At 45.4% G+C, this 10,801-nt stretch overlaps 2 protein-coding genes across 2 annotated transcripts; one reads left to right on the plus strand and one right to left on the minus strand.

The window, feature by feature from the left end:
* Positions 1 to 2,449: 2,449 nt before the first annotated feature.
* On the minus strand, positions 2,450 to 3,169 carry Pmar_PMAR011134 (hypothetical protein). Its single transcript, XM_002779626.1, has one exon. It carries the CDS (start codon positions 3,145 to 3,147, stop codon positions 2,890 to 2,892), a length of 258 nt encoding a protein of 85 aa, XP_002779672.1. The 5' UTR covers positions 3,148 to 3,169; the 3' UTR covers positions 2,450 to 2,889.
* Positions 3,170 to 4,040: 871 nt separating this feature from the next.
* Pmar_PMAR011135 (hypothetical protein) lies at positions 4,041 to 5,456 on the plus strand (the record flags this gene model as incomplete). The annotated part of the gene is made up of 8 exons (XM_002779627.1): positions 4,041 to 4,205; positions 4,255 to 4,447; positions 4,494 to 4,585; positions 4,640 to 4,691; positions 4,738 to 4,833; positions 4,876 to 4,979; positions 5,025 to 5,119; positions 5,188 to 5,456. Exons 1-8 carry the CDS (start codon positions 4,153 to 4,155, stop codon positions 5,454 to 5,456), a joined length of 954 nt encoding a protein of 317 aa, XP_002779673.1. The 5' UTR covers positions 4,041 to 4,152.
* Between the last annotated feature and the right edge of the window lie 5,345 nt (positions 5,457 to 10,801).

Raw genomic sequence — 10,801 nt, forward strand, 5'->3', positions numbered from 1 at the left:
CTTATGGCAACTATTTTACTAGTCTTTAGCACTTGCGTATTTACTCAAGTGTATGGGTCTTGTAGTAGTGGGGCTGCTACTACTACGTTTATGACAACTATATTGGGATATCCGATATTTTCTCAATTTACTGATGATAATCTTCGTAATCCTCCAGTGGTCGTCACTGGTGGTAACTTAACAGATAGTATGAGTGGTAGGCCATCCCATATTGAATATATATCCCCTCCCATTGACGATGGTATGTGGTCTAGTATACAATGTGTTGGTTGGCATAGGAATCGGTCATGTGCTTTTGATAATATCTATTATCATAAAACCGATGATAAGTTTTACATAATATTACCATCCGATTTGTCATCAAGAGGTAACGTGATGATAGCACCTTATAATGGTAAGGCATTGGATCACTTCTATTATAAGAACAAGAGCATCATCACCTACGATTATCGTCATGAGAATACTTATATACCCGTTACTAAAAGTAGTATTAGAGACCTCACTAGTGGCTGCCAACGTGGTATTACTTTTCGTAAATTTGAACCTGAGATTATATTTGTCGATACCAAAAGAGATGTGAAGTTGTGGGAGGACGATATAAGTAGTGGTAGTGAGATATCCGTTCTGGAGGGTGTGTCTGCGTATTTCTCTTTGATGTGGTCTTGGAATGTCGGACATTTTATGTATGATAGTATATATCCAATATGGGTAACGATATTACGTTTTGGTTATGGTAGAGACTCAGTTAACTTACTGGGCTTAGAATCACCTGATTCCACCGATGCTGATGTTGCTGGTTACCCACATTGGGAACTGATGAGAGTCTTTGGTCATGGTGGTAAGAGTGGTCTTACATCTGTTGTCCTCAATACTAATATAACTCGAATATCACGTCTATTAGTTGGATCGAGATGGCTCAATCATCGTCATCAGCTTAGACATATGGGCATGCCAGGATCTTATTCATATGAGAATGCTTTCTATTGGTATGGTCAGAGGATATTAGCTGCTTATGGTATATTGGATTGGGATACAGCATTGGATCCGGATACTCCTATTGTGGTAGATAATGATGATATTAATAAACGATGTAATGGAGTTATTACTGATAATAAAAGATTTTCAAATGGTGAGAGGACAATGCTAAAGTCGTTGGCTGATGAATCAGAACATCTTTTCGGTTGTAATATAACTTTCATAAGTTGGAAGGATTACACCTTCGAGGAACAGATTAGATTATTCGCTGATACGAATATCTACATCAGTGGTGTTGGTACTGGCCTTACTAGATGTCATCTGATTAAACCAGGTGGGGTTGTCGTACAGCTTGGTGAATTAGAATCGATCGGCAATCCACGTCGCTATCAAGTCTCGTATCAAGCAGTGCAGATGCAAGTTGGGTCTCCCCATCTTAATTCTGTTTACTACTCTCGTAAACTACGGAATATATTTGGTGAAGTTATACGTGAGGGCGTTATTGATGTTATCAATAGAGGTATGAGCCTAGCTCGTAGTGGGTATCCCATACCAAGGCCGTATCATGATGGATTATCACCAACATCCCAGAGTTATGAAGATTACTGTGCTGATAGTCCTGATGATTGTGACTTCCTGACCCTTGCCAGGAATGGTGGTTGGGGTGTTGGAGAAGTACCTTACATGGATGGTCGTTGTCAGTTCTGTTCTTGGGTGGATCATTTTGGTTTGGGTCCGATGTGGTCGGGACTTGGATGCATCGATAGTTACAATACTACTATCCATTGCCCTATAAACCTTGATCGTTGGTGGAAAGTAGCCCCTCGAGATGAGCATATTGCATTCGAGCCCACATGTTACGACAAAGAGATCCCTAAGATGGCAGTCGTTCGTGAGAATATAATAGCAAATGCAAGTAGAAGATTGAGAAGGGAGTTGACTAACGACGAAGTATTACAACTCTTGCTTGATGTTCCGATTCCCGACTGCCCTTTTATTCCACCGCCTGAGCCGCAGTCCTGCGATTGCTAATGGTGTTCTCTTTCCTCCGAGTCTATATTTCTTTTTGTTATTGGATAACTCATAGCGTAGTTTCTCAAGTTCTCAAATATAAATGATTCTTAGTGATTTCGTAGAAGCCACCTATTGTTGAGTTACCCGAAGTAAAGTCAACTCTTTGCTACATATATAAAGATGAATCCTGTTATTATACACCACAACCCACATCATTCTGAGTAAATAGAATTTCTCAAAAGACTGCTGCCAACTTCCATGAATCATAGATATTTATCGTTGCACAATTGAGAAACATAAAATCAATCCTAGTAGAGTAACAAACCTCTCGGGTTCGCAAACGATGTTATGACAACCTCTTAGGAAGGGCAAACATATTAGATTTAATTGACTAAAGGTTTGACTTTTCCCTTTTACACTACATATCCACTAATACTTTGCAACCCAAAACCAAATGAAATTCTTGATAAACTTGCTGTTGTGATGATCATAGACGGCCTTTAATAACACACGTAGACTTCGAACATTATGATCGCAGCAGTTAATGACGGTAACTCGTTACAGCAGCTTACAGTAGCATATTTATACTTACTGTGGAACAATGTGTGTTCCAATATTGGTAGCAGCAACGACAGAATTATTAGGACATAATAATAGATCAAATAATGAAAGGCTCGAATGATTATATTGAGACTACATCGCGAAACATAACGAATAGTAGCAGCACTACCACGGTAGCAAGAGGCCACTAAGCATAATATATGCGATATGACATCTCATAGTACATTTATAACAACTCATATATTACGTTGTCATCTGAACGTGCTCATTAGGGAAACCCCTAAAACCATAGTACAGGAGATCAAGTACAAATCATTACGAATGGTGAAGTAGACCTGTTTACTGCATCACTCTAACCAGAGGTTTCTGGGAGAACCTATCAATAGTCACTCGACTAGGGACCCTTTCGATCAATAGACCAAGCTTAGCCAATAGATCGTTGAGGTCGAAGGTGTTGGACAGGAAGATCTCGTGTAAGTTGCCAGCAACGTTTCTAAGGACTCCAATGGCTACGATAGGGATAACCACACTGAGGACCATCACCAGACCAGCAGCTATACTGGTGAGGAAGGCAGCGATACTCAAGATGAAGAACATTGTTAACTCGTTTAATAACACTGAAAAAAACAGGCACTCAGTAAAAATCATACAACCAAACCAATCCTAATGATGAGCAGTGGCTAAGCTAGCATGTACACAGCAGTGACTGGGTTGACACTGTCCCTTGTGTGATCCCGAGTTAACTACGAATACGACGAAAGCGAACATTATTCCCCGGATCGTTGGTAACCGCAATCTACTTCAGGTGTAATACAGTGAGCTATCGTACCCTCCTCGAACTTGTTCTAAAGATGCACGCAACTCAGTCCTCTGCCTGATCAGTCCTCTGAATAGCTCACTACTGAGGTTCCCAATTTATCTCAATGCGAGAGATTTTGGACCAGCCAGTATATCCCACCCACCTCAACAACTCATTTACTTGAGAAGATTCTAAACGTAACATGCAATGATTCGTTGAATGCCAAGCCCTTGCGCAGTACTTAGGTAGCAGCGCCTGCTGCTGCTGCTGCACGCATGGACATGCGTATCGACGTTCGCCCGATAAATATCAGAATCGTCGAAAAGTAATATTGGTTGGTGTCGAACCCGGGTGTGTAGCTACACCGACTCCTCTTACGAGCGTTGGCATGTCGATCAAGGATCTTTCCCATCTAGTGAAGCTCGGAGCGTCTTTGAACACTTTTTCAACTGTACCCAATCATCGCGCCCCTGTCGAAAGGTGTTCACTCAATGCAAGCACTCTCCACCGCTAGGAGGTGTTACCAGTGGTTGTCGGGACAGTAACACAGCCCTCAACATCTATAATAAAATGGACATCTCTCAACCACTCGGGAAGTCGCTAATACGGGATGACTGTCTGATACGTTTTCTGATTAGAATAAACGGGCGACAATGGTCAGTGTTTGGGCGAGAGTAATAATCTTGGTGATAGTATATATAATACGTTCTTCTCTCTCTATTATATATTATAACAGCACCATAACGTCGTGCAGTAATATTTGGAGTATACTGGTCCACTGGTTCAAAGGAGTATCATCGAGTATGTGCTCCACCAGTACGGATCGAGTCAACTGTCAAGTCTGTGGCAGAAGCCGGTAATAATGAGCAATACAAGTATCGTTACGAAATGTTGTTATTTACCAGACGAGTGCCACCTGAACTGATGCCTAATGCACAGTACTTCGTTTGTCGTGATTGCGTGGCAAGAGCATTCCCACATCTGGACGCGGGTCACCGCGATCGACGCCAGACTGATTTCCGTAATATGTCGACAGCTTCTATGGGAGAGGATATTGATTCGACTCTGTACGATCCGTATGCTTCTGAGAGATTGGAGGTAATACTGAGGGTTTTCATGAATAGCAACATCGACTCCCTTTCAGGAACCTCCAAGGACCGCTGGCGATGCAGTTCGGTCTCAGGATCGTCTCAAAGCTATGGAACGTGCCAAATCACAAACTTTCGAGATTAAGAGGTTATATGAGTTCCTATCACGGTTGCCATTTAACGAGCTCCATCATCATTTCAGAGTCACGTCGACGTTCTTCAAAGTGAATAGCAGTGGTCAGGCTGTTCAGACTGTAGGAAGTATATTCATCTAAGTTAGGACCGACTCATTCTATTCAGACTCATGCACCTCGTGGATCATTGGAGCTCTCCGACTTGGCCATTGATGATGATGACGGTACTTGCAAAATCTGTATGGAGGATCCCGCGACTATTGTAAGGCCATTTCTGTACCCGTGAGTGCTTAGTATTAATCAGATACTGTTACCGTGTGGACACGGTGGACTCTGCCAAGGCTGTGCCAAGGACTTAGTACTTGCAGGGAAAACATGCTACATTTGCCGCGAAGAATTTACAATGCTGTACTAACATAATTTATGGTTATTTGGAAGATGGCCCTTTGGTAGAGCTGAGATGAGTCAGAAGTGGTCGAAGTCCGACGCTGTTACTGCCACTCCAGATCACGAAGAGGAAGAGGCAGTGGAGAAGGCAGAGTACTTGGGTAAGATGATAATGATGAGATGGTGGTGGTAGTAGTAATCTACATTATAATTACCAATGTTCTATTAGGTCGTATGATCCGACCTGATGCCCTCCATCATGCGACTTCAAATGCTAGGGCTGATGATGGGCGGCCGCTTCTCGTTGCAGCTAATAGTGTTGAGGATGATGCCAATACTGTCACGAGCCTTCCTCACAATGCCAACAATAACGATGATGATGATAATACTTCATCGACAGAAAATCATATATTGGACACGATGCAACTTGCTGATCGGGAAGAGACAATACTGACGATGGACAGAACACCTGCTGCTGCTGCTATCATAGCTCTATGATGATAGTCTCGTGATGACTAGAAACAATCAATTCTACAGATGGTTGTGGTTCATCCCCTGTTGAGGGAATCTATCGACGACGAACCAACCTCACTGTTACTGCTCGTATTGGATGTTGTTTTCTCCGTTGTAAACTATGTATCTACTGTCCCCCCATAGGGATTGAAATTAGTTTGCGTTAGTCAACAGGATCCCATCACCACTGAGTTAGTCGGAACTTAGAAACTTGCAGTTGCAGCTGAATAGACGTGGAACATGTGCCAGTATATCGGAAAGAAAACGTGAAAAGGAAATCACTTGAAATAACGTCAAGGGTCTTGAGGCGAGAATCAGAAAACCGAAAAGAATCCTCAATTCAACACGCGAATATTGGCACGTCATGTTATATCCCATGTCATCAACACAACCGATTCGTACTTGACATTGAAAGTAACAAATGGACTGCGAAATACCAAATTAATGGTCTTCAGCTTCTACCGAAAAAAAGGAATAGCCGAGGGAAGAGGCACGCCATTCTAATGTGACTAATCCGCATTCACAGCACTGACAACTGAGTCGACACAGTCACATCTAATATTGTCCCAGAGATGACGTGATCCACTGCTTCCGCTTAGACGCCGGTCGCTTTGACAAAAACTAGGCGTGCTCCAGTACTTGCAATAGGACCCGGGGATAATAGACACACAGTAGGCATCAGCATCGGCACAATCTAGAACGCTGGATGTAGTTGTTGATGGCGAAGAAGACGTTACTCTTGTGGTGGTACTAGTCTCAGATGTGGTGCTCGGGGATATTGTTGTGGTGGTATCAGCAGCAGTGCTGATCTGAGTAGCTATTGTGGTTGACGTTACGACCGTGGTCGTGTTCGGAGTAGAAGTGGTCACAACTGTAGTAGTACCATCAGTTGTTGTGGTTGGCTGCTTGTTGCAACTACAGAGGACATCAGTTCCATGACAGACATTAGGAAGCTTGTAAGTCATGCAGAAAGAGCCTGGAGATATCGAAGCACAGAACTCGTCAGCTTCCTTGCAATCATCGACTACGGTGGAAGAAGCAACTGACGTTGTCGAAGGAATTGTCGTAGTCGGAATGGTAGTCGGTTTTGTAGTCATAGTAACCGTTGTCGATGACGTAGTAGACGTGATGGTTACAGTTGTTGTTGTAGTGGTGGGCCGACTAGTGGAAGTGGTAGTAGTTGTCGAGGTCGTCGCCCGGGTGGTGATGATACCACTTGTCGTAGTAGTTGTGGTGAAAGTAGTAGAAATTTGAGTGGTGGTTACGGTGGTGCTGATAGTAGTCGGAGTAATAGTAGTAGTGGGCGAGGTAGTCCTCGAAGTGGTTGCCATAGTAGTCGGCTGTTTGCTGCAACTACAGGGGACATCAGTTCCATGACAGACATTAGGTAGCTTATAAGTTACACAGAAAGTCCCCGGAGACATCGAAGCACAGAACTCGTCAGCCTCTTTGCAGTCATCAACTGTTGTAGACATAGTAGTCGTAGACCTATGAGTTATCGTGGGGCTAGTCGTCGTCGATGTAGTCGTAGTCGTGCTAGTCGTAGTGGTGCTAGTCGTAGTCGTACTAGTCGTGTTAGTCGTAGTCGTGCTAGTCGTTGATGTAGTAGTCGTACTCGTATTAGTCGTAGTCGTACTAGTCGTACTAGTCGTGGTTGTGATAGTCGTGCTGGTCGTACTAGTCGTGCTAGTCGTACTAGTCGTGCTAGTCGTACTAGTCGTGCTAGTCGTAGACGTAGTCGTTGATGGAGTAGTCGTACTAGTCGTAGTCGTGCTAGTCGTAGACGTAGTCGTTGATGTGGTAGTCGTACTAGTCGTACTCGTGCTAGTCGTGGTCGTCGACGTAGTAGTCGTACTAGTCGTAGTCATGCTAGTCGTAGACGTAGTCGTTGATGTACTAGTCGTACTAGTCGTGCTAGTCGTTGATGTAGTAGTCGTACTAGTCGTAGTCGTGCTAGTCGTAGACGTAGTCGTTGATGGAGTAGTCGTACTAGTCGTAGTCGTACTAGTCGTAGACGTAGTCGTTGATGTACTAGTCGTTGATGTAGTAGTCGTACTAGTCGTAGTCGTGCTAGTCGTAGACGTAGTCGTTGATGGAGTAGTCGTACTAGTGGTAGTCGTGCTAGTCGTGGTCGTCGACGTAGTAGTCGTGCTAGTCGTAGTCGTGCTAGTCGTGGTCGTGCTAGTCGTGGTCGTCGACGTAGTAGTCGTGCTAGTCGTGGTCGTCGACGTAGTAGTCGTGCTAGTCGTAGACGTAGTCGTTGATGTAGTAGTCGTACTAGTCGTAGTCGTGCTAGTCGTAGTCGTGCTAGTCGCAGACGTAGTCGTTGATGTAGTAGTCGTACTAGTCGTGCTAGTCGTAGACGTAGTCGTTGATGTAGTAGTCGTACTAGTCGTAGTCGTCGATCGTAGTCGTAGTCGTGCTAGTCGTAGTCGTGCTAGTCGTAGTCGTCGACGTAGTAGTCGTGCTAGTCGTAGTCGTGCTAGTCGTAGTCGTACTAGTCGTAGACGTAGTCGTCGAAGTAGTAGTCGTACTAGTCGTAGTCGTCGACGTAGTAGTCGTGCTAGTAGTAGTCGTACTAGTCGTAGTCGTGCTAGTCGTAGTCGTCGACGTAGTAGTCGTACTAGTCGTAGTCGTGCTAGTCGTGGTCGTTGACGTAGTAGTCGTACTAGTCGTAGTCGTGCTAGTCGTAGTCGTCGACGTAGTAGTCGTACTAGTCGTAGACGTAGTCGCTGATGTAGTAGTCGTACTAGTCGTAGTCGTGCTAGTCGTAGTCGTGCTAGTCGTAGTCGTACTAGTCGTAGACGTAGTCGTTGATGTAGTAGTCGTACTAGTCGTAGTCGTGCTAGTCATAGTCGTCGACGTAGTAGTCGTACTAGTCGTAGTCGTACTAGTCGTAGTCGTACTAGTCGTAGACGTAGTCGTTGATGTAGTAGTCGTACTAGTCGTAGTCGTACTAGTCGTAGTCGTACTAGTCGTAGACGTAGTCGTTGATGTAGTAGTCGTACTAGTCGTAGTCGTCGACGTAGTAGTCGTGCTAGTCGTAGTCGTCGACGTAGTAGTCGTGGTAGTCGTAGTCGTACTAGTCGTAGACGTAGTCGTCGTACTAGTCGTAGTCGTGCTAGTCGTAGTCGTCGACGTAGTAGTCGTGCTAGTCGTAGTCGTGCTAGTCGTAGTCGTCGACGTAGTAGTCGTGCTAGTCGTAGTCGTGCTAGTCGTAGTCGTGCTAGTCGTAGTCGTACTAGTCGTAGACGTAGTCGTTGATGTAGTAGTCGTACTAGTCGTAGTCGTGCTAGTCGTAGTCGTGCTAGTCGTAGTCGTACTAGTCGTAGACGTAGTCGTTGATGTAGTAGTCGTACTAGTCGTAGTCGTGCTAGTCGTAGTCGTTGACGTAGTAGTCGTACTAGTCGTAGTCGTGCTAGTCGTAGTCGTCGACGTAGTAGTCGTACTAGTCGTAGTCGTGCTAGTCGTGGTCGTTGACGTAGTAGTCGTACTAGTCGTAGTCGTGCTAGTCGTAGTCGTCGACGTAGTAGTCGTGCTAGTCGTAGTCGTGCTAGTCGTAGTCGTGCTAGTCGTAGTCGTACTAGTCGTAGACGTAGTCGTTGATGTAGTAGTCGTGCTAGTCGTAGTCGTGCTAGTCGTGGTCGTCGACGTAGTAGTCGTGCTAGTCGTAGTCGTGCTAGTCGTAGACGTAGTCGTTGATGTAGTAGTCGTACTAGTCGTAGTCGTCGACGTAGTAGTCGTGCTAGTCATAGACGTAGTCGTTGATGTAGTAGTCGTACTAGTCGTAGTCGTGCTAGTCGTAGTCGTCGACGTAGTAGTCGTGCTAGTCGTGCTAGTCGTAGTCGTACTAGTCGTAGTCGTTGTAGTAGTAGTCGTACTAGTCGTTGTCGTGCTAGTCGTAGTCGTACTAGTCGTGGTCGTCGACGTAGTAGTCGTGCTAGTCGTAGACGTAGTCGTTGATGTAGTTGTCGTACTAGTCGTGGTCGTCGACGTAGTAGTCGTGCTAGTCGTAGACGTAGTCGTTGATGTAGTTGTCGTACTAGTCGTGGTCGTCGACGTAGTACTTGTGCTAGTCGTAGACGTAGTTGTTGATGTAGTTGTCGTACTAGTCATGGTCGTCGACGTAGTACTCGTGGTAGTCGTAGTCGTACTAGTCATGCTAGTCGTAGTCGTACTAGTCGTAGACGTAGTCGTTGATGTAGTAGTCGTACTAGTCGTAGTCGTGCTAGTCGTAGTCGTCGACGTAGTAGTCGTCGACGTAGTAGTCGTAGTCGTGCTAGTCGTGGTCGTTGACGTAGTAGTCGTACTAGTCGTAGTCGTGCTAGTCGTAGTCGTCGACGTAGTAGTCGTACTAGTCGTAGTCGTGCTAGTCGTGGTCGTTGACGTCGTAGTCGTACTAGTCGTAGTCGTGCTAGTCGTAGTCGTCGACGTAGTAGTCGTGCTAGTCGTAGTCGTACTAGTCGTAGACGTAGTCGTTGATGTAGTAGTCGTACTAGTCGTAGTCGTGCTAGTCGTAGTCGTCGACGTAGTAGTCGTGCTAGTCGTAGTCGTACTAGTCGTAGACGTAGTCGTTGATGTAGTAGTCGTACTAGTCGTAGTCGTGCTAGTCGTAGTCGTGCTAGTCGTAGTCGTCAACGCAGTAGTCGTACTAGTCGTAGTCGTGCTAGTCGTGGTCGTTGACGTAGTAGTCGTACTAGTCGTAGTCGTGCTAGTCGTAGTCGTCGACGTAGTAGTCGTGCTGGTCGTAGTCGTGCTAGTCGTAGTCATACTAGTCGTAGACGTAGTCGTTGATGTAGTAGTCGTACTAGTCGTAGTCGTCGACGTAGTAGTCGTGCTAGTAGTAGTCGTACTAGTCGTAGTCGTGCTAGTCGTAGTCGTCGACGTAGTAGTCGTGCTAGTCGTAGTCGTCGACGTAGTAGTCGTGCTAGTCGTAGTCGTCGACGTAGTAGTCGTGCTAGTCGTGCTAGTCGTAGTCGTACTAGTCGTAGTCGTTGATGTAGTAGTCGTACTAGTCGTTGTCGTGCTAGTCGTAGTCGTACTAGTCGTGGTCGTCGACGTAGTAGTCGTGCTAGTCGTAGACGTAGTCGTTGATGTAGTTGTCGTACTAGTCGTGGTCGTCGACGTAGTAGTCGTGCTAGTCGTAGACGTAGTCGTTGATGTAGTTGTCGTACTAGTCGTGGTCGTCGACGTAGTACTTGTGCTAGTCGTAGACGTAGTTGTTGATGTAGTTGTCGTACTAGTCATGGTCGTCGACGTAGTACTCGTGGTAGTCGTAGTCGTACTAGTCGTGCTAGTCGTAGACGTAGTCGTTGATGTAGTAGTCGTGC

The sequence above is a fragment of the Perkinsus marinus genome (assembly GCF_000006405.1).
Source record: "Perkinsus marinus ATCC 50983 genomic scaffold scf_1104296946658, whole genome shotgun sequence".
NCBI classification, from domain to species: Eukaryota; Perkinsozoa; order Perkinsida; family Perkinsidae; genus Perkinsus; species Perkinsus marinus.